Source organism: Bufo gargarizans, chromosome 11, assembly GCF_014858855.1.
Source record: "Bufo gargarizans isolate SCDJY-AF-19 chromosome 11, ASM1485885v1, whole genome shotgun sequence".
Classification (NCBI taxonomy): domain Eukaryota; kingdom Metazoa; phylum Chordata; class Amphibia; order Anura; family Bufonidae; genus Bufo; species Bufo gargarizans.
Window position 1 is genome coordinate 66,134,752 of NC_058090.1, and position 24,195 is coordinate 66,158,946.

The following is a 24,195-nucleotide window of genomic DNA, read 5'->3' on the forward strand; positions in this document are numbered from 1 at the left end:
ACCAGCACATGCTTACCGTGATTTACCCAGAGACTACCTCATCAGAATTTAATCTAATATATCAGGTCACTAGTGATAAATGACCAAAGGTGGACATAACAGTGGATTGGATACATTTTGTTTTTTGATATTGTACAAATATTGGATACATTTTAGGGGTTTGTCATTGCATAACTTGAGTATATGTGCTGGTAGTCTCTCAAGAGAGATATTGTTGCAATAAGCTAGAAGTGAGGTGAGAAATCGACCCCGATAGATGTGACTGTATCCAAAGAGTAGAATCCCAACCACATGCTACTATACATTTTTTAGGGGCCCAATTTTAATTTGTTTTAATTAGTCTTCAATTTTTCCGTATATGACATGTTTTAATAAAAGTACATAGTGGTTCTAGATGAAGAGTGCCTATCGTTTATGGTAAATTAGTTTTTAAGACAGGGTGAGTCCTATTGATTAGTGCACCTATTCTACTACAGTAAACAGGGGAGACACTTTACTACCATATAATATATATAACTTTACATTTATCTATATTGAACCTCATTTGCCAAGTGGAGGCCCAAACAGCTTGTAACTTGTTAACATCTTCCATAGACTGTACCGTATTACACAGTTTGGTGTCATCTTGCAGGATCGCAGGCCGAACTGGATGGACAATTCTTTTTTCGGCCTTATGTACTATGTTACTATCTGATAATATAGAAACCGCACTATTAATCCCATCCTCTAGGTCAGGGATGGTGAACCTTTTACAGACCGAGTGCCCAAACTGCAACCCAAAACCCACTTATTTGTCGCAAAGTGCCAACACTGCAAGTTATCCTGAATACTACAGTCCAATATAGTATATCATCCATGTACTTTATCATTTAGCTATAATAACTCGCCTACATTCAGTGCGCTGCCTGTGCCACATATACTGCACCCTGCGCTGATGAATGGAAGGAAAAGTCTAAGGCATCTTGGTACACCATAGACTTTTCCAGGGTGCGGGTGCCCACAGAGAGGGCTCTGAGTGCCGCCTCTGGCACCAGTGCCATAGGTTCGCCACCACTGCTCTAAGTCATTAATAAATAAGTTAAATAATAGTGGACCCATGACAGAACCTTGGGGTACACCACTTATAACCAGGATGCCTATTTATTTTTTATTTTTTTAACCCATCCCCCTCCTCTTTCTTAACCTCTAATTATAGTCTTGGGTGTGGTAGGAAACCAGAGCACCCAGAGGTTTCAGCCCAAACATCGGGACAACATACAAACACCATGCAGATGGTAACCTTGGCCAGATTTGAATTCAGGACCACAGTAATGCCAAGGCAGCAGTGTCAGACTCTGGGCTGCTGAGTATCTACTAAGCTTTTATTTCTTTTGTATACCTGTGTCTGCCAATACTAGGAAGAAACATCAGAGACCATAAAGTAGAGCTAGATGGCCACAACTCCTATTGCTGAACATTGTTTCTTATACATCCCTTTCCAATTTGTGTTTTCCTTGCCAGGTGTTGGAATTGATCTGTACACGTGAATCAGGAGCAGTGTTTGAAGCGGGCGGCTTGAATTGCGTCCTAACCTTTATCAGGGACAGCGGCCATTTAGTTCACAAGGATACCCTGCATTCTGCCATGGCAGTGGTGTCCCGTCTGTGTGGTAAAATGGAGCCTCAAGATGCATCTTTAGAGACTTGTGTTGAGTCTCTCTCTAGCCTTCTGAAGCACGAGGACCATCAGGCGAGTTGTGTCTTTTATCAGAAGCCGCAGTGTGGAAAGCCAATTTTTTTGCAAAGCTAATATCTACTTTTATATCTTTGCTTTATATAAATCATTCTAGGTGTCGGATGGTGCGCTTCGCTGTTTTGCTTCCTTGGCAGATCGGTTTACACGCCGAGGTGTTGATCCAGCGCCACTGGCACAGCATGGACTTACTGAAGAATTGCTGTCTCGTATGGCAGCAGCTGGAGGAACTGTTTCAGGACCCCCCTCTGCTTGTAAGCCTGGACGTGGTACTAGTGGTGGCCCTTCAACTTCAGGAGATGCTAAAATCAGCAACCAGGTCTCCACAATAGTCAGCCTATTGTCAACACTGTGCCGTGGATCGCCTGTTGTTACACATGTATGTTTTCATTATCAGGTCTTTGGTTCATTTTTTTTATTTTTATTTTTTATTAAAAGATTACATTCATACTGAACACTTTGATTTTCTTGATAGGACTTGCTTCGGGCTGAATTATTAGATTCAATGGAGAGTGCTTTACTAGGTGATGAAAGATGTGTACTTGACACCATGCGACTTGTAGACTTGCTGCTGGTGCTGCTGTTTGAAGGCCGCAAGGCTTTGCCTAAATCTAGTGCTGGGTCCACTGGCCGAATCCCAGGTTTGAGGCGACTAGACAGCTCTGGAGAGCGTTCTCATCGTCAGCTTATTGATTGCATTCGTAGCAAGGATACAGATGCGCTTATAGATGCTATTGACACAGGAGGTAAGCATTTGAAGAGATGGTTTAATTGTGTACTGTATTAAAGCAGGAATGGCCGTATTGTGTCCATTATGGGATCTGCTTTTGTTGAACAATTTACCATAGCATCTGCCCCTTTTTTATGCATCTTTGCCCCCTTTGTGGAGATAGCAGCCACAAGTACTTATTCCACATGCCTTCCACCCTCTGTACAGCTCTATTGCAGAATTAGTGTTGAGAGACATTCCTGCTTGTAGGCACTGGTCGACCCATGAGTCCTATCATTTGTCAGCCTTTCAATAGAGTAGGGTGGTGACAAGCGCATCGAAAAATTAAACTCTGAGGTCCTGTCGGGTTGTTCCCCTTGCACAGTGTCACTACCACCACTGATTGGATAGCATCAGTCTGTGCGTGGAACCTTATTGTAGACTGCTGACCATTCATAAACTTGTGGTAGGAATACTAGAAGAATGGCCCAACACAGATTTATAAGGAGTGATACCCCAGAATTATTACATGGAGAATGTGTATAGCTAAACAGACATGCCAGCAGTGGTGGCATAGCCAGACAGGTAAGGTGGTCATACACATTAGATGACTGTCGGCTGAACCATCTAATATATCTGGGGGTGCCCTGATTTTTCCCCTAACGGCAGTTGTTACATGCCCAGTCATTTGTTCTTATGGGAGATAAATCACTGCCTAAGGCAGGGCTGGCCAACCTGCGGCTCTCCAGCTGTTGTAAAACTACAATTCCCACCATGCCCTGCTGTAGGCTGATAGCTGTAAGAAGTCTAGGCATGCTGGGAGTTGCAGTTTTGCAACATCTGGAGAGCCGCAGGTTGGCCAGCCCTGGCCTAAGGTTTATGGCTGATTCTCCTCTCCCTATTCATAACACACTTGGTCGAGCCAATGTGCTTCTGTATGGGGTTGAAGGGTTTCGGGGTATATTTGTCCACAAAATGAGTATATGGCTGGCTATAGCCATTTACTGTTTCCAAATGCTTAGGTAGGTAAATTGGTAACTAGAACGTTTTAGATAATGGGTTGTTGTATGGGCCTATAGAAACAAACTAATCCAGCATCGGGCGTCTTCAAGACGTCCCTGCGCTGGGTTACTTTGTGCACATCTACTTACTATACTGCAGGAGACTGTCTGATGTGCTGCACAAGGGCTGAGCTGACATTACCTTGGATTTGTATAGATCTATAGTTTTTAAAGGGATTTGAACAAGATTTTGCTTGTTTGATTACGTGAATAATGTGGCGATGATTTGTCCCTTTTTTTTCCGCTACAGCGTTTGAAGTGAATTTTATGGATGACGTTGGGCAGACCCTTTTGAATTGGGCCTCTGCTTTTGGCACTCAGGAGATGGTAAGTTTTATACTTGGCAAAATGACATTATTGAGGGGTTTTGAGTTGCGTGTGACAGTATGGATTTTCTTTTAGGTGGAATTCCTGTGTGAACGAGGTGCTGATGTAAACCGTGGTCAAAGGTCATCTTCTTTACACTATGCTGCTTGCTTTGGGCGACCTCAGGTGGCAAAGGTAAGAAGTTGTGAAAGTAAAACCTATAAATTTAGCTTGCAGAGAATTGGGTCATTGAATTGACAAAGCCTTACACAGTGGTCAGTTTACAGCTACATAATACAAGTGACCTTTCTCCTAACATGTGATCTAGCATTGCAGTTTCCACAGTATTGTCTGGAGAGATCACTGGCAAGCAGATAAGAACTGAAATGTTATGTATTCGTGTCAAATATAACCCCAATTCCCCAAAATTTGGGATGCTGTTTAAAATGTACCTAAATTTACTGTAACTAAAACCAGAACGCAATGATTAGTAAATGTCATACTCCTATTTTATTCACAGTGGGTCACAGAACATGTCAGATGTTGAAAGTGAGACATTTTACCATTGATGAAAAAATTAAACTCATTGAGAACTTGATGGCAACAACACAGCTCAAAAAAATTGGGACAGGACCATGTCTACCATTGTGTAGCAGTTAACGGACTGTTAATGAAGTGACATCTCAACAATTATTTTTTTTTGGATGTGTTGCTGCCCCCAAGTTCTAGATCAGTTATTATTTTTTGATTAAATGATAAAATGTCTCACTTTCAACATCTGATATATGTTCTTTGATGTATTGTGAATGAAATATGGGTCTGAGATTTGCAAATCATTGCATTTGCTTTTTATTTGCTGGAGTTTTGGGAGAGGAATGTTGTCCCATTCGTGTCCGATGTTGGGTTCTAGCTGCTCAACAGTCCTGGATCTCCTCTGCCGGATTCTGTGTTTCATGATGCGCCAAATGTTTTCTATTGGTGTAAGGTGTGGATGCAGGCAGGCCAGGTCCGCAGATGGACTCTTCTGCAAAGCTATGCTATTGTGACGGATACAGTATGTGGTTTAGCATTGTCTTGCTGAAATATGCAAGGCCTTCCCCGAAGAGATGTCTGGACGGGAGCATATGTTGTTCTAAAACCTCCATATACTGTTCTGCATTGATAGTGTCATTCCAGATGTGTAAGCTGCCCCCACCATAGGCACTAATACAACCCCATACCATTAGATCTGCAGGTTTTTGAATTGTGTGCTGATATCAAGCTGGATGGTCCCTGTCCTCGAGTCCGCAGAACACAGCATCCATGGTTTCAAAAATAATTTCTAATTTTGATTCATCTCAATACAGAACAGTTTTCCATTTTGTTTCAAACCGATTTAAAAGAGCTTTGACCCAGAGAGGATGGCAGCGTTTCTGGATGGTGTTGACATATGGCTTCTTTTTTGTATGATACAACTTGAATTTATGGATTGGACAGTGAACTGTGTTCACAGATATTAGCAAATTATTGCATTCGGTTTTTATTTACGTTTTACACAGCATCCCAACTTTTTGGGAATTGGGGTGGTATCTTAGACGGCTTTTTGGAAAGCGATTACCTAGTAGGTCTTTTACCGTGAATTCTGAGATCCGGGAATAAGATAAGCTTGACACAGTGTAAGTGAATAAGACGTTTACTAACAGTGATACGGACATATGCACCTAAATGATGCGCAACTGACAATACTAGCTAATTCCTCAGGCCGATGTTAAAAGCTGAGAACTTTGCCAATATCTTCCAGTCAGGAACATATCGGAGCCCCTCATGTACCACGTCACGGTGTCTCAGCACGCATGGGGTCCTACCACTAACCTGCCCGTGGTGTGTGAACAGGGTCTGAACAATGCTAGAAATCAACTCCCAGCCAGACTCTCACATGCCTCCATAGTGGTACCACCAATGCACTGTGAGGTAGAATAAAGCTGTGGGTGCGGCTCACACCATCCTGGCAGGGCACAGGCCTATAGCCAACAGCCAGTCATGGTGAAATACAAGAGAGGGAGTCTCAGACACCAAGGAACTCATCACTTAGGAATGCAGCCTACACAGAACAATGGGGTCTTGTATATATTACCTAGCTAACTAACTCGCTACATGAACATTCAGTAGTAAAAGTAAGCCAACGGTTATCACCACATTAAAAGGGTAATAATTAAAGGGGTTTTCTGGGATTTTAAAACTGATGACCTATCCTCAGGGTAGGTCATCAGTATCTGGTCAGTGTCCAACACTTGGGACACCTGATGTTCAGCTGTTTGAGAAGGCATTGGCGCTCCTGGGAGCTTACCAAGCACAGTGATGTCAATGAGGCTGAGTGCGATACCAAGCTCAGCTGCTATACAGTGTATGGTGCTATGCTTGGTGAGCATGGAGAAGGCCATTGCCCTCACAGGAGCACCGATGCCTTCCAAAACAGGGATACCGGGTGTCAGACCCCCACAGTCCGATCATGAGTATCAAAATCTTGGAAAATCCCTTTAAATGCACACTAACAAGTAAGAATTAAAGGGATAAAGCCATAAAATAAGCATCTTGCAGTACAGTAGGTATGTAGGATCATATGGATAACAAAGCGTGCTCTGACTTTCACAGCTAAGAATCCATGTCCAAAATGTTATATAATTTTTCATAAATTCTGAAACGTGTTGGTTTTTAAGCCAGTTAATGTGAGAAGCCTATAGATTACATTTTTATGTGTTTCCCATCTAGACTCTGTTACGCCATGGAGCCAATCCAGACCTGCGTGATGAAGATGGAAAGACTCCACTTGACAAAGCACGGGAACGCGGGCATAGCGAGGTGGTTGCCATCTTACAATCTCCAGGTTTGTGCTTATATAGTACCAACATATTCCACAACAATGTATGCAGAACATTTACAAAGAAGTACAATGTAACACTTGTGAATGGGGTTTACAAAGCCCAATTTCCATCTATCAGATTTGAAGGCATGCTACAGTGCAAAGCGTGAGATCTGTTTCCACGTCCAAGTCTGTGTGTAGTACAAGCAGATTGCAGCACAGATCCCTGCCGCCAAATCCACTTTATAGGAACGATGTCCCACGAGCCTTTCTTGTGTGTTTCAGGAGACTGGATGTGTCCTGTTAACAAAGGAGATGAAAAGAAGAAAAAAGACTCTAATCGGGAGGAAGAAGAGTGTAATGAGCCTAAGGGGGACCCGGAAATGGCTCCAATTTATTTGAAGAGGCTGTTGCCTGTTTTTGCTCAGACTTTCCAGCAGACTATGCTCCCATCAATCAGGTACAGTTCATGTGCTATATCAAAGGTCACTGTTGATTTGGCAGGACATCTTTTATATTTTTCAGATTCAGGGTGGATGAACTTAAGGTTCTTCTGTCATAATAGTAATACTTCTATAGCCCCCAATATGTTTTTAATTATGTGATTTATAGTATAGATTACAAGCAGTTTTAGGATCTGATACTATTTTCTTCTTACAGGAAAGCCAGCCTTGCTCTTATCCGAAAGATGGTCCATTTCTGCTCCGAAGCATTGCTGAAAGAAGTTTGTGACTCGGATGCTGGGCACAATCTTCCCACAGTCCTTGTTGAGATTACTGCTACTGTTTTGGATCAGGAGGTGAGTTCTTGCATGCGTTTTGCATGGAGTCTGTATGTTTTTTTCCCAGTAGTATAGCAATATTTGCATATAATTCACTTATTTTTGTCTATTTGCATTTCTCCGTCTTCAGGATGATGACGATGGTCACCTTTTGGCACTGCAGATCATCCGAGACCTAGTAGATAAAGGCGATGATCTCTTTCTAGACCAGCTAGCAAGACTTGGTGTTATAAGTAAAGTGTCAACTTTGGCTGGACCTACCTCTGATGATGAGAATGAGGAAGATCCCAAACCAGAAAAGGTGAGCAAGGGAGCTACTGGGAATCTGAATCATTACATTTAGGGTCCATTCACACGTCCACTATTTCGTTCCGCATTTTGCGGAATGGAATTGCGGACCCATTCATTTCTATGGGGAAGCACAATGTGCTGCCCAGATACGGAATTGCGGGTCCGCAATTCCGTTCCCGAAAAAAAATAGAACATGTCCTATTCTTGTCTGCAATTGTGGACAAGAATAGGCATATTCTTTTAGTGCTGGCGATGTGTGGTCCGCAAAAAGCGGAACGCACATTGCTGTGTCCGTGTTTTGTGGATCCGCAAAACACACACTGACGTGTGAATGGAGCCTTCATCCTTCCCACCCTGCACTGTAATTGTATGTTGTGGGAAGTACACACTTAATATTAAGGCACTGTGATGGTGTGGCCTCAGGAACTGTGCTTGTGACATCACCTCGCTCTCACTCTCAGCACTTTAATCCCCTAGATTCCTAGGTCATTGATAACTGCAACATCTGAGTGGTTAGAGAAAGGGAGAGACTCCCTCTCTTACTATATTAGCCATTGAGGAAATTGACTGGACAGCCATAGGCCTAACAATGGCCTGCAGACCTGGCATGTTTTGATGTGTATTGGGCCCTAGCAGAAGCATTGAAGCCTATATATTGGTAATATTGGTGATTAGAGGGTTGCAGGTTCATCCAATGTGACTTAAAAAAAAAACACCTTTTTGTTCCTTTCAAACACCTTTTATTTCCATAAAAAATTAAAACATGCCACACCCAGGAAACAATGGTAGAATCATGTACTATAACGCCGTCAACTTTTGCCATTTAGAAATACAACTTGTGTCTTATAAGGCTATGCTGACTGAAAAATAAACACGTTATGGCTTTTTAAGCATAGGTAAAAAAAAATATCGCTGCATCCTGAAGTTTAAAATAAACTGCGTCCTTAAAGGGGTAATCCTCAGATATTTTTTTAAATATGTTGAATATATTTTTGCTGGGCCATCGCTGCAATTAGGTAGCAGGAACTTTCTGGATCACATGCCATACATTCGTACCTAGCAAGGTTACAACCTGCCATGTACGCGGTTTGCGCCTGTGCGGTCAGGCAGCTTTGGGCACTGACTACTCACATCTCCCAAGGTTGCCTGACTTGCCAGGCGCAACCCACTTACAACAGGGGTTGTAACCCGGCTAGGAAGTGTTTGCAACCTAATTACAGCGGGGAGCTCAGCGCTGGCCTGGTAGGAGGAGGGGTGTACCATTAAAATGTTATAAATTTGGATAACCCCTTTAAGGAGTTAAATTGTTATGCTTTAGTCAACCCCTTTCCTTATGCTCTATTAGGTACATGAAGGTTTCTGATCGGGACTCTCTGGTAGCACTGTGCGGCTAATCTGGGTGGGAGGGATTTTTTTCTCATGTAATGTAACATACATTTTTGCCATTGTTATCTCTAGGAGGATGAACCACAGGAAGATGCCAAAGAATTGCAGCAAGGCAGGCCCTATCATTGGAGGGACTGGTCTGTTATTAGAGGACGGGATTGTCTGTATATCTGGAGTGATGCTGCAGCATTAGAATTGTCCAATGGCAGCAATGGCTGGTTTCGCTTTATCTTAGATGGAAAACTTGCGACCATGTATTCAAGTGGAAGTCCAGAAGGTGGTTCTGACAGCTCAGGTAAGTGCAATCTTTCCCCTGCGTGCGATGTGTTTTTAGCTACTAGCACACCTTGTAACGTGACTTTTCTCTATGTTGTGTAGAAAGCAGAAGTGAGTTTTTAGAGAAACTACAGAGGGCTCGTGGCCAAGTGAAGCCCTCCACGTCCAGCCAGCCTATTTTATCTGTTCCTGGACCAGGTAAGCTGACGGTGGGCAACTGGTCCCTCACTTGCTTGAAAGATGGAGAAATTGCCATCCACAACTCTGATGGACAGCAAGCTACCATACTGAAGGAAGACCTACCAGGCTTTGTCTTTGAGTCAAACAGGGGAACCAAGCATTCTTTTACTGCCGAGACCTCGTTAGGTGAGTGTACACGCAACTTTCAGCTTGGCTTCATAACTGTTAAAGCAGTATTCCAGTTACATAACGTTATCCCCTATCTGATTGGCGTACGTCCTACCACTGGGGGCCCGATACCCGCAAAGTATCCAAAAATGGATGGAGCACCTAGTTAGGCAGCTCCATTCATTTCTATGGGAGTTTCTGAGATGGCTTAGTGCTGGCAGGAGTTCTAGACATGCTCCCCTAGAAGTGAATGGTGTGCCGCAGAAAGGCTGGTGAAGGGGGTTTTCTGAGATTTTGATATTGATGACCTTTCCTCAGGAAACCATTTTAAATAACGGCTCACCATTTTTTTTTCCCAGAGCAGTTTTAAAAATGAATGCTGAACACTGGTTGTTGGTATGGGCATCAAAGTGTTTTTTTTTTTATCCTTAGACTTTTGTTATAAAAGGCCCAATTTTTTAACATGTATAAAAAGTACTTCTCCCAGCTCTTGGTCTGTTAAGCCCATAAAGGCTTGGATACTATCATAGCATCCTATTAAGTGTGAGAAATATAATGGCTGTCTGTACACTCCACTCCATTGTAATAGGAATGTGCCCTTCAGCAAGCAGCGCCTTTTTCCCTTTAAATTTACAGGTTGATAGTTTGGAAGTAGCTGAAAATGTCCATTGCTTATGCATATCCTCTGTAAATATCAATTAAGCTCTGAAAACATTAGAAAATGTGGATAGCTCATGGAATAAATGTCAGAACAAGTCTTCTCAAAACCATTGTGTTTCAGGCTCCGAGTTTGTTACTGGCTGGACCGGAAAGAGAGGTAAAAAGCTCAAGTCCAAGTTAGAGAAAACGAAGCAGAAGGTATGTGTTGTTTCTGCTGGTCTGAGGACAGCGCTAAATCTTGACAGCTGCTGACTCTGTTTGTCTTGACAGGTACGGACAATGGCAAGGGACTTGTATGATGATCACTTCAAAGCAGTGGAAAGCATGCCACGTGGTGTGGTGGTTACTCTGCGGAATATTGCCACACAGTTGGAGTCCTCATGGGAACTTCACACAAACAGACAGGTCTGTACAGATTTACAGAGTCATTAGCATCTGATCTGTGGGGGTCCCTGCCAATCGGATGTTTGCGAAGGCACTGGTGGTGGCTAGCGACATCACGTGCATCAGTCATGTGGCCTAGACGCAGCTCAGTCCTATTCAAATGAATGTGGCTGAGCTGCGATACCAAGCACAATCGGTATACAATGTACGGCGCTGTACTTGGTAAGCTGCAGGAGTGCCAGTGCCTTCTCAAACAGCTGATCAGCATTGGCCCCTGGTGTCGGACCCCCATCTATCAGATGCTGATGGAGTCAGAAAACCCCTTTATTGTGCCCATACAACTTCAGTAGCTGTTAGTTATGTGTTCTTGCATAGCAAGACCACATACTGTTATCTCACATATATATTATTATGTGTTCTTGCATAGCAAGACCACATACTATTATCTCACATATATATTATTATTATAGCCAAATTTGCCACCCTAACTCCTCCCACAGTTTTTACACTACATAGACAAAAATTTACCAAAACGTGCAGATTGTGCCCGATCGGATTGCTATTACTTTGTGGAGCGATCCCACCCCCGGGGCCCCCGTGGCGGGCCCCGGAAGCCCCCTTTTTTCCCATAGACTTTGACAGGGTAAATTTTCAAATCGCTCCCACTCGCCAGGCTTTGACGCTAAAGTCACCAAACTTGGGTCACTTAGTCATGGAGTCAACACGAAAATTTTGGGCACATTTCGGGGACCCCAAAAAGTGGGCGGGGCCATACAGAACCAATCAAAATCTCCCCATTGACTTTAATGAGAACTTCAAATTGCTACTCCTCCCACATTTTTAGGAGTACAAATTCCAGACTTTGCAGACTTGGTCGGCACCCACCCGAGTACCTTGCTTTTGCTTTGTTACCCGATCCCACCCTCCGGGCCCCTGGGACAGGGCCCCCAAAATCCATGTTTTTCCCATTGACTTTGACAGGGACAATTTTCAAATCGCTCCCAGTCGCACAGATTTTAAACTAAAGTCACCAAACTTGGGTCACTTAGTCATGGGGTCAACGCGCAATTTGTTAGCACATTTCGGAGACCCGAAAATGTGGGCGGGGCCACACAGAACCAATCAAATTCTCCCCATTGACTACAATGAGACGTTCAAATTGCTACTCCTCCCACAGATTTAGGAGTATAAATACCGAACTTTGCACTCTTGGTCGGCACATACCCGAGTATCTTGCTTGTGCTTTGTTAACCGATCCCACCCTCCGGGCCCCTGGGGCGGGCCCCCGAAAACCTCTTTTTTTCTCCCATAGAGTTTTATTGGAAAAATGCAAATGTTTGTCACTCATACAGCTTCGGAGTGAAACTCACCAAACTTGGGTCACTCAGTCATGGGGTCAACCTGAAAATTTCTGTCACATTTTGGGGACATTAAAAAGTGGGCGGAGCTACAAACAACCAATCAGATTTTCCCTATTGACTTCAATAAGAAACCTTTAAATTGCTGTCATTCTCACAGTATTTAAGCCAGAATACCCAAACTTGGCACCGTAGGTCATTGGGTGACTGGATTCAAAAAATAATGAAAAAGTGGGCGGAGTCTACAACGGCCAATCAAATTTCAGCCATTTGTTTAAATGGGAAAAATTCAAACTGCCGCTGCTCTTAGACTGTTAATGGCAGGTTTCCCAAACTTGGTACAGTCGGACAATTTAGGATTAGGATTAACATTTTGAAAAGTGGGCGGGGCCAAAAACAACCAATCAGATTTCTTTCATTGATTTCAATATGGAAAAAAAAAAATTCAGAAAATTGAAAAATGCTGCCATGATTGATGTCAGGGGCTTCAAATCGCTGAAATCAGGTGATAGATTACTTTGGATTCCAAAATTTAAAAAGTGGGCGGAGCCAACAACAACAAATCAGATTTTCCCTATTGACTTCAATGAGAAACTTTTAAATTGCTGTCATTCTCACAGTATTTAAGCCAGAATACCCAAACTAGGCACCGTAGGTCATTGGGTGACTGGATTCAAAAAATAATGAAAAAGTGGGCGGAGTCTACAACGGCCAATCAAATTTCAGCCATTTGTTTAAATGGGAAAAATTCAAACTGCCGCTGCTCTTAGACTGTTAATGGCAGGTTTCCCAAACTTGGTACAGTTGGACAATTTAGGATTAGGATTAAAATTTTGAAAAGTGGGCGGGGCCAAAAACAACCAATCAGATTTCTTTCATTGATTTCAATATGGAAAAAAAAAATTCTGAAAATTGAAAAATGCTGCCATGATTGATGTCAGGGGCTTCAAATCGCTGAAATCAGGTGATAGATTACTTTGGATTCAAAAATTTTTAAAGTGGGCGGAGCCAACAACAACAAATCAGATTTTCCCTATTAACTTTAATGAGAAACCTTTAAATTGCTGTCATTCTCACAGTATTTAAGCCAGAATACCCAAACTTGGCACCGTAGGTCATTGGGTGACTGGATTCAAAAATTTATTAAAAAGTGGGCGGAGTCTACAACGGCCAATCAAATTTCAGCCATTTATTTCAATGGGGAAATTTAAAACTGCCGCTGATCTTACACTGTTAATGGCAGGATCCCCAAACTTGGTACAGTTGGACAATTTAGGATTAGGATTAAAATTCAGAAAAGTGGGCGGGGCCAAAAACAACCAATCAGATTTTTCCTTTTGACTTCAATAAGAAACCTTTAAACAGCTGTCATTCTCACAGAATTTAAGCCACAGCACCCAAACTCGGCAGGGTGGGTCAGTGTGAGACAAAGGTCAACATTTATAAAAGTGGGCGGAGTCTACACTCCACCCAGTTACTCCGCCCACTCCAGTTGTAAGCTACTGGTGGAGGCAAGAACACATCACACAATTTCCCCAGAAATTGTACCTTTTCTAGTTGAACAAGCTATCTCACCAGACTCTCCTATACACGTACAGCCTTAGTTCCATCAAGTGTGTATGTGCTTTCAGTGGGGAGACAGACACTCTCAGACACCCCATTTTTCACTTCTTTCCAGGAGAACAAAAGGACCAAGCGTTGAATGTTAGAGCAGCCAACTCTTCTCTCCCCAGAAGTCATCTGGTGGGGGAGAGTCGGAAGCTCCCCATAAACATTAGATTATCTCCTGGTCCTGCTGAAAATGTTGCCACTGGCCCACAATACAAAAAACTCCCGTTCAGATTTGAGGTCATGCTGCCGGTGTAACCCTTTGTATTGTGAGCAGTGAAATCCCAGGCAAAATCAACAGTAACAATCTGCATGCTACTACATTCAAATTTCTTAAGGGTTGTGCTGAGGCTAAATTCTGCAGGATGATAATGTACCCTTAGTGATCCCACGATTTTTCCTTGTCTGTTTCAGTGTATTGAAGGTGAAAATACGTGGAGAGATCTAATGAAGACTGCATTGGAAAACCTAATTGTGCTGCTGAAGGATGAAACCACCATATCTCCTTATGAAATGTGCAGTAGTGGTTTGGTGCAGGCTCTGCTCACCGTGCTTAACAATGTACGGATTTAAGGATTCTTTTATTTTATTGTTGATTTTAAAATGATTAAAGGAGCTTTTCAGCCCAGAGATTTTGATGACTGACTTATCAGGAATTTGGGGGGGGGGGGGGGGGGGGTCGACTGGTACCAGTGGACAGAAGCAGAAGGCTTTGCATATAACTGACCTGTATCTATAATTCTGCAGTGTACCTCACTAATAATGTACCTTATTAGCGGAAATATGTTGACAGAGTCAGGGATTTACCTATTTACTTCAATACCCAGGCAGTCCGCTGCTGATCCATTGTAGTAACATAGTACATAAGGCCGAAAAAAGACATTTGTCCATCCAGTTCGGCCTGTCATCCTGCAAGTTGATCCAGAGGAAGGCAAAAAACCCCTGTGAGGTAGAAGCCAATTTTCCCCACTTTAGGGGAATAAAAATTCCTTCCCGACTCCAATCAGGCAATCAGAATAAATCCCTGGATCAACGATATCTCTCTAGTAGCTATAGCCTGTAATATTATTACGCTCCAGAAATACATCCAGGCCCCTTTTGAATTCCTTTATTGTACTTCCCATCACCACCTCCTCAGGCAGAGAGTTCCATAGTCTCACTGCTCTTACCGTAAAGAATCCTCTTCTATGTTTGTGTACAAACCTTCTTTCCTCCAGACGCAGAGGATGTCCCCTCGTCACAGTCACCGTCCTGGGAATAAATAGATGACGGGATAGATCTCTGTACTGACCCCTGATATATTTATACATATTAATTAGATCTCCCCTCAGTCGTCTTTTTTCTAAAGTGAATAACCCTAATTTTGATAATCTTTCAGGGTACTGTAGTTGCCCCATTCCAGTTATTACTTTAGTTGCCCTCCTCTGGACCCTCTCCAGCTCTGCTATGTCTGCTTTGTTCACTGGAGCCCAGAACTGTACACAGTACTCCATGTGTGGTCTGACTAATGATTTGTAAAGTGGTAGGACTATGTTCTCATCATGGGCATCTATGCCCCTTTTGATGCAACCCATTATCTTATTGGCCTTGGCAGCAGCTGCCTGACACTGTTTTTTGCAGCTTAGTTTGCTGTTTATTAAAATTCCTAGATCTTTTTCCATGTCAGTGTTACCGAGTGTTTTAGCATTTAATAAGTACGGGTGACTTGCATTATTCCTTCCCATGTGCATAACTTTACATTTGTCAGTGTTAAACCTCATCTGCCACTTATCTGCCCAAGCCTCCAATCTATCCAGATTCCTCTGTAGCAGTATACTGTCCTCATCAGTGTAAATTACTTTACACAGTTTAGTGTCATCTGCAAAAATTGATATTTTACTATGCAAGCCTTCTAGTGGAAATGTAGTGGAAATGTTGATTGCATACATACAGCGAGGAACAGAAGTATTTGAACACCAGGCTATTTTTCAAGTTCTCCCACTTAGAAATCATGGAGGGGTCTGAAATTCACATTGTAGGTGCATTCCCACTCTGAAAGACAGAATAAAATAAAAAAATTCAGGAAATCACATTGTATGATGTTTAAAGATTGTAAACTGCTGAACATAAGTATTTGAACACCTCAGAAAATCAGTGTAATATTTGGTACAGAAGCCTTTGTTTGCAATTACAGAGGTCAAACGTTTCCTGTAGCTCTTGACCAGGTTTGCACACACTGCAACAGGGATTTTGGCCCACTCCTCCACACGGATCTCCTCTAGATCTGTTACTGAGCAACATGGAGTTTCAGCTTCCTCCAAAGATGTTCTATTGGATTTAGGTATAGAGACTGGCTAGTCAACTCCAGAACCTTGATATGCTTCTTACAGAGCCGCTCCTTGGTTATCCTGGCTGTGTGCTTCGGGTCGTTGTCATGTTGGAAGACCCAGCCACGACCCATCTTCAATGCTCTGATTGAGGGAAGGAAGTTGTCGCTCAAAATCTCACAATAAATGGGCCCCATTCATCCTCTCCTTAATACAGTGCAGTCGTCCTGTCCCCTTCACAGAAAAGCAGCCCCCAAAGGATGATGTTACCACCCCCATGCTTCACAGTAGGGATGGTGTTCTTGGGATGCAACTCATCCTTTTTTTTTTCACCAAACATGAAGTTTACACCAAAAAGTTCTACTTTGGTCTCATCTGACCACGTGGCTTTCTCCCATGCCTCCTCTGGATCATCCAAATGGTCATTGGCAAACTTCAGACTGGCCTAGAGATGTGATAACTTGAGCAGGGGAACCTTCCGTGCAATTCATGATATGAAACCATGACGGCGTAGTGTTCTACCGACAGTGACCTATGAAACTGTGGTCCCAGCTCTCTTCATGTCATTGACCAGCTTCTCCCTTGTAGTTCTGGGCTTATGCCTCACCTTTCTTATCATCAGTGATACCCCACGAGGTGAGATCTTGCATGTGGCCCCAGTCCGAGGGAGACTGACAATCGTCTTTAGCCTCTTCCATTTTCTAACAATTGCTCCAACAGTTGATCTATTTTCACCAAGCTGCTTGGCAATTGCCCCGTAGCCCTTTCCAGCCTTGTGGAGGTCCACAATTTTGTCTCTGGTGTCTTTTGACAGCTCTTTGGTCTTGCCCATGGTAGTAGTTGGCGTCTGACTGACTGTCGGGTGTACAGGTGCCTTTAAAGAGCTCAGACAAGTGCTACTAAGTTAGATTAATGAGTGGAGTAGAGGTGGACTATTTAAAGGCACAGTAACAGGTCTTTGAGAGACACAATTCTTGCTGTTTTTCAGGTGTTCAAATACTTATGTTCAGCAGTGCAAGACAAATACATTCTTTAAAAATCATACAATGTGATTTCCTGAATGTGATTTTCAGACCCCTCCATGATTTTTAAGTGGGAGAACTTGCAAAATCACAGGGTGTTCAAATACTTGTGTTCCTCACTGTACGTGCAGAAATACTAACATGGCTGTTAGATAAACAACCAGAATACAGTGCATATTTATTTCAATGGGAAGGGGAGACAAGCTGCTGAATCTGTATTGTCTTGTAGAGTGAAGATTTTGATCTGAAGCAGGACTGTGGACAGTTGGTGGAACGATTGAATGTCTTTAAAACTGCGTTTAGTGAAAATGAGGACGATGAAAGGTATGTATACAAACCTTAGGGTATTTTCGCATGGGCCATATATGCATTTTCCAATGCACAATTGTGGGTAAAATTACTACTGTGTTTACAATGGCAGCTAAGAGGGAGAGGTTTTACAAAATCTCATCCACACATTGTTGAAAAAATGCACGCAAATTTACTTGCTGTAGAATTTACACTGCAGATTGCACCCTTCGAAATGTCTAGGGTGATATTCACTGCTAAGGCTACTTTCACACCTTGCTTTCCCTTTCTGCTATTGAGATTTGTCATAAGGGTCTCAATAGTGGAGGAAAACGCTTGTTTTGTCCCCATTCATTGTCACAAAAGAAAACGTCATTGCTATGTTACAGGTAATACAACCGGATCCGTTCATAGCGAAGGCAGGCGGTTGTATTATCATAACAGAAGCCTAAACTGCAACAGATCCGTGTGTAACTAAGGCTACTTTCACACTGGCGTTTCTATTTTCTGGTATTGAGAGCCGTCATAGGATCTGAATACCGGAGAAAAACGCTTCTGTTTTGTCCCCATTCATTGTCAGTGGGGATAAAACGTAACTGAACAGAACTGAGTGCTCCAAAAAGGATTCTGTTTCGTTTGGTTGTGTTCCCATACCGGAGAGCAAACCGCAGCATGCGATTTTTTTTTTTCCGTCATGGGATGTGGAGCAAGACGGATCCGTTATGACCCACAATGCAAGTCAATGGGGACGGATCAGTTTTCTCTGACACCATAGAAAAGCCGTCCTTGATTGACTTTAAATGGAGTTCATGACGGATCCATCTTGGGTATGTTAATAATACAGACTGTTGTATTATCAGTAACAGAAGCGTTTTTGCTGAGCCCTGCCGGATCCAGTGAAAACGCTGGTGTGAAAGTAGCCGAATGCAGCTTTTGCAGTGGATTTGCTTCAGAGTTTAACACTCTAATGTACCGTCCTTTGTAGACGTAAAGGATATCTACTACTTTGCTACAAAAATTCGGAACCTTTGCAGATAATCTTGATCAAAAATATTCTGCTCTTTAGCAGATTTGGCTCTCGATGGTTATAGACTACAAATGTGCTGTAACCTGAACCTGTATTCGTACTCCCTTTAATATTTGCCCCATTTTTTCTGGTTTTCTTGGTAGGGAAAATAAACCAACAGTAATTCTGACTTAGTTCTAGGCTAATAGTTCCATAGTCGGCAGCGGTCTGAGGACTTGCACTTCAGAAGTTTGTTGTTTGGAGCATTCATCTATTTTAGTTATATAATGGGATCTAAAAGACATTCATATATTTTGTAGTAGTGGTTAAATGTTAAATTATCTTCTTCATTTTAGTCGACCAGCAATTGCACTGGTCAGAAAATTGATTGCCGTGCTTGAATCTATAGAACGGCTGCCGCTGCATCTGTATGATACGCCGGGATCGAATTACAACCTGCAGGTAAATGACTATAGTAGAAATGATGGTACGGTTATATGTGAAAGTGAGCAGAACATTCTTGGTGGTTGTTAGGCTTTTATGGAGGTGATCTGAGCCAAAGCAAGTAGTTGATTCATAAAGAAGGCAAAGTATGAAGGAAATGCATACCTCTCTTATCTGCTCCCAGATTGCCATGAAATGTTCCACAAGCGATGTATGGGATGCCAGCCAATTATTTTATGCTATGATGGAACAGTAGGTGGGGGAGTAATTATTATCCATGTTTTGCCAGCACAATGCCACATCTCTATATTTTTAGTAGCACAAAATGTGGAAGTAAGTGAGGGAATCCTATAAAGCAAATATTAAGTCTGTCTCTTATTTAGTTTTTTTTTATTGAGGTCCACCATTCCTGTTAAGACTATGTCCACATCTGTGGTTGGCATTCCATTATTCTATTCTGGCATACGAACAAAATACTGGAATTGTACCCGGCATATGTTGGAGACCGCCGGCACTTGACAGATCCCATTCACAACACTGGGGTCTGCTGGGTTTTCGTCATAAATAGCAGCTTTCTGCCAGAAAAATACTGCTGCATACATTGGTATTTTTCTGTCAGAAAGCTGGTATTCCTGCCAGAAGCTCTGCAGACCCCAGTGTTGTGAATAGGATCTGTTGGTTGCTAGTGGCCTCTAGCATATGCCAGATACAGCAATTCCAGTATTCGGAAGACCAGAATTCAAACTGCAGACGTAGACGTAGCCTAAAGGGTGTATTACACCTGCCGATTTTTCGTCAGATAGCTAATAGGCGTTCATAGTAACGCTTGTTAGCAATCATCTGGCAGTGTACTACTGCTGCTGATTGCTCATTCATAAGGCAATCCAAATCTTTTGATGGTTAAAAAAAATCATTGCAGGCAGCAGATTGTGGTGTCTAATCACGTTCTACCGCCGGCAAGCAATGACTCGGTATAGAGAAGAGCGATGGTATAACTATCGCTCCTCCATATACTGAGTAGGAGATCGCTACATTTAATTGCAGTGGTCTCCTCCGCCAGCGAGCAGATGATTGCTGAGAAGGAACACTTCCTGTTAAATCGGGCTGTCTAATGCACCCTTAAAGGGAACCTGACACCAGTTTTATGGTGTCCTAACTAAGGGCAACATAAATAAGTGACTGATTCTCTTAGCAAAATGCTGGGTTACTTTCTTTAATTGACCCAGTCAATCTGCCAACATCTTGTAATGAAAAGCTCCAGCTGATAATGATGAGTCATGAATATTCATGAGCTCCTGACTCTCCCCGCCTACCTGCTGCTGATTGACAGTTTTTTTCCATATGAATCAGCAGCAGGTGGGCAGGGGAGTGGCTATAGCTCTGAAATAAAAAAAAACGCTGGACTCACTGACATCACGCCGGACTCGCTCCAATCAGCTCATTACCATGCGGCATCTTTGTGTCTATATTATGAGGTAACCATCTGTCACACCAGTAAGTGAATAAATCTAAGGTACTTTTTAGTAGTTAATGATTGTATATAATTAGTTAGATTATAATCAAATATCCACATGACAGGTTCCCTTTAAGAAAACTTTTGGTCAAATGCTTATCTTATATTTTCTTCTTTACTTAGATCTTAACTCGGAGGCTTCGGTTTAGACTGGAGCGTGCCCCTGGAGAGACCTCTCTTATTGACCGAACTGGTCGCATGCTGAAGATGGAGCCGTTGGCAACTGTGGAGTCCCTAGAGCAGTATTTGCTTAAAATGGTTGGTTAATAATTAATAAATGCCTCTTGGCAAACTTGAAATGTCTTAAACTATGATCATCATGAGAGATTCTTAAATCGGGGTATCGTAAGATGTTGTAAAAGGATAAAGCTTGCGGGTTCTAAATTCATAATAGGTAGTACACAGCATCCCACTGGATTGGTTAGCTGGGCTGTACAGCATAATGGGAGCCATGACTGTTTTGCAGGCTGTTGACGAATGAGGCATCTTGGACGTATGAGCAATATTGGTTAAGGGTGTATTAGACAGCTCAATTTAACAGGCGATTGTCAGGAAGGAAGCGTTCCTTCCCAGCAATCGCCTGCTCGCTAGCGGAGGAGACCGCTGCCATTACATGAAGTATAGGGAGGAGCAATATTTGTCATTGCTCTTCCCTATGCTGAATCATTGTTTTCCGGCAGCAGACTGTGATTAGACACCACGATCTTCTGCCTGCAAACAATCGGCGGCAGTATTACACTGCCAGATCGCTAACGAGTGTTACTACGAACGCTTGTAGCGATCATCTGCCAAAAAATCGTCAGACTCTCATTCTTCCCTCATCTTTCAGAAGCAAGTAGGAACACTGGCAGGGGCAGACTGGGAATGTAAAGTGGCCCTGGAAAAAGCATGAAAGTGGCCCCATGTTGAATGTGGGTCCAAACTGACTGAATGAGGGGCAACACAAGTATGCAGGACCAACAGATGTTGTGGGGGGGCGGAGATACCATAGTGCAGCACAAAACACTGTCCCAGTAGAACCAAATAGCACAGTACAGCATTAAATACTGCCACTCTCGCTGCTGTATTCAACTGTTTCACCACCCTGAGGAAGGCACCTAAGGCTACTGGCCAGGCCATAAGTACCTGATGCTCCTAGCATTAATGAATGTTGAGACCAGCAGATCGTTATGTACCAAGCTGGCATCCATGAGGAGGGCTTGAGCGGCCTCATGGGCATCAGCCCACTGGGAAATTTCCCTGTGGAGTCTATGGCCAGTCTGCCCCTGAACACTGGTTGAGAAGGCTTTCTAGTTCACATTCTGTAAATGCCTTGATTTAAATGATATCCTTGTTTAACCAAGGGCAGCACCAAATCTGTGTTTCCTCACCCGATAACAACACTTCCCTTGGTTTGGAGATCTGCGGTTCTCTTGCAAATAAATTCAGTTTTTTAGTAGTATGCAAATGAGTCTTGTTGCTTTTAAGCCCCTCTCCTCTCTCTTGGCATTCTAAATTGTTTTAGAATTATGGCTAAAAGACACTGTAAACATGATGTGCATTTAGTGTGTTTTTGGATAAAACGCAATAAAAAGAATTCTGATATAAAAAAATAAATAAATAAGAACTATGGCTAAAAATTGTGTATCATCCAAACAGTCCTGTATTAAATTCACTCCTAATGGGTTGTTTTGTGACCTTTACAGGTGGCTAAACAGTGGTATGACTTTGATCGGTCATCCTTTGTATTCGTGCGCAAGTTACGCGAAGGCCAAAGTTGTATATTCCGACACCAACATAACTTTGATGACAATGGAATCATGTATTGGATTGGAACAAATGCAAAGTAAGTTGTCCTGTGGACTCATGTTAGGGGTTGTTTGGTAGCATTCACGTAACCCAATCAATTCTTCAGTAATTTTGTGTACATGTACAAGTGTAGCGTTTTTATAGAATAAAAATACACATTTATATTATTAATTAACTGAACTTTTGTATTTCTTGTTTTTTCTTGATTTAGTGGTTCTTTGTATTTTGATACATGTATTGTAAGACGTTGTTCACATCTCCATTTGGTAAATCTAGTAGTCTGGATACAGTAACTCCAGTAGTCTGCTCCTCTGCCGGATTTTCTAAACGGAAATGTGAACCTAGCCAAAGCTAAATCTGTATTTACAGTTGTCTAAATGTACATTAGAATATAGACCCTAGTTTAATGGTACTTATGAATTTCATGTATTGATGAATGCTGTATTGTTGTTTGACTGTTTGCTATTTCAGAACCGCATATGAATGGGTAAATCCAGCTGCCTATGGATTGGTGGTAGTAACATCCTCTGAAGGCCGCAACCTGCCATATGGACGACTTGAAGACATCTTGAGTCGTGACAGTTCTGCCCTAAATTGCCATACCAATGATGACAAGAGTGCTTGGTTTGCCATTGATCTTGGGCTGTGGATTGTACCATCTGCCTACACTCTACGCCATGCCCGTGGTTATGGCCGTTCAGCACTTAGGAACTGGGTCTTCCAAGTCTCCAAGGATGGCCAGAGCTGGACAACTTTATACACCCATGTAGATGACTGCAGCCTGAATGAGCCAGGGTATTTATATTTTTTATAAGTAATATATTTTTATTAGGAGCAGTGGCTTGTTTTTTGTGCAAAAATTACCTGTGCAGACTGAAAGGTGTTAACCACAGTAAAAAGTGATCTAGCCTCTCTTTACACCAATATATTACTCGCCTATACTGTTTGCTTCCTTCTAAGATCTACTGCCACATGGCCTTTGGATCCACCAAGAGAGGAGAAGCAGGGTTGGCGGCATGTCCGAATCAAGCAGACTGGGAAGAATGCTAGTGGGCAGACCCACTACCTATCCCTTTCCGGCTTTGAATTATATGGCAGTGTTACTGGAGTATGTGAAGATCAGTTAGGTATGTTGGGAAAAAATATTGTTAAAGACAATTGTGCTTACATATATGCTTAAATGGACACAAAACCAGAATCCAAACCGATAAAAAGAACAGACAACATATAATCTTATTTTTCTTGCTCCTGTCCTATATCACAATTGCAGACCTTAGAAAAATAAAATAGAAAATCATTGTATTCTTCTTGCAGGCTGCAGTCATGTCTTCTACCCCTCAAATAAAACATTAATAAAAAAAAAACGTAAAACTGTGGTGGAGTTGCGTTTTTTTAATTTTTTTTTATATTTCACCCCATTTGGAATTTTTCCCCCGCTTCCCACTACATCATATGCAATAATAAATGGTGGCGTTGGACCAACTTGTCCAGCAAAAAACAAGCCCTCATATGGCTATGTGAACATAAAAAAGTTATGGCTCTGGGAAGGCAGGGAGCGCAAGACAAAAACGCTAAAAAAAACTAAAAAAAACTCTGGGGGTGAAATGGTTAAATCCATGTAACTCATGGATGGGTGTGTTCCTACAGAGAGGCTATATGTTGTGATATATAGGGTGTCCCAAGCAGGGGAACCCCCCTCTATGAATATGCATATAAGTCTTCTAACGTGTAACAAACATGTCGTGGATGCACTCAGAAGATGCAATAAATATGTAATTGCCTACTAAACTGCTACATTTTGTAACCAGTGATTTGCGTTTGAGTCGCCTTTCTTTCCTACACCCATTGGCACTACTCATCTCTCAAGTTATTTGGTTTTGATAACACCCCCTCCCCCCTCCTTCCCAGGTAAAGCAGCCAAAGAAGCCGAAGCTAACTTGAGACGCCAAAGACGTCTGGTGCGCTCCCAAGTTCTGAAATATATGGTACCTGGGGCAAGAGTCATCCGTGGCATTGATTGGAAATGGAGAGACCAGGATGGCAGTGCTCAGGGAGAAGGCACTCTTACAGGGGATTTGCACAATGGTATG

General features: G+C 42.5%; 1 protein-coding gene across 3 annotated transcripts in view; it reads left to right on the forward strand.

Moving 5' to 3' along the window:
- The window catches only part of HECTD1 (HECT domain E3 ubiquitin protein ligase 1), a 71,024-nt gene that overhangs the window by 26,317 nt on the left and 20,512 nt on the right, over positions 1–24,195 (forward strand). For all 3 annotated transcript variants that reach the window (XM_044272080.1, XM_044272082.1, XM_044272081.1), the window contains exons 4-24: positions 1,501–1,728; positions 1,829–2,110; positions 2,207–2,477; positions 3,752–3,828; positions 3,904–4,002; positions 6,556–6,670; positions 6,932–7,106; positions 7,307–7,445; positions 7,558–7,728; positions 9,177–9,399; positions 9,483–9,746; positions 10,510–10,586; positions 10,659–10,793; positions 14,153–14,299; positions 17,296–17,390; positions 18,717–18,822; positions 20,441–20,575; positions 22,003–22,142; positions 22,577–22,900; positions 23,066–23,232; positions 24,014–24,190. In XM_044272080.1, coding sequence (XP_044128015.1) covers positions 1,501–1,728; positions 1,829–2,110; positions 2,207–2,477; positions 3,752–3,828; positions 3,904–4,002; positions 6,556–6,670; positions 6,932–7,106; positions 7,307–7,445; positions 7,558–7,728; positions 9,177–9,399; positions 9,483–9,746; positions 10,510–10,586; positions 10,659–10,793; positions 14,153–14,299; positions 17,296–17,390; positions 18,717–18,822; positions 20,441–20,575; positions 22,003–22,142; positions 22,577–22,900; positions 23,066–23,232; positions 24,014–24,190 — 3,547 coding nt within the window. The remainder of the gene's footprint in view (positions 1–1,500; positions 1,729–1,828; positions 2,111–2,206; positions 2,478–3,751; positions 3,829–3,903; positions 4,003–6,555; positions 6,671–6,931; positions 7,107–7,306; positions 7,446–7,557; positions 7,729–9,176; positions 9,400–9,482; positions 9,747–10,509; positions 10,587–10,658; positions 10,794–14,152; positions 14,300–17,295; positions 17,391–18,716; positions 18,823–20,440; positions 20,576–22,002; positions 22,143–22,576; positions 22,901–23,065; positions 23,233–24,013; positions 24,191–24,195) is intronic.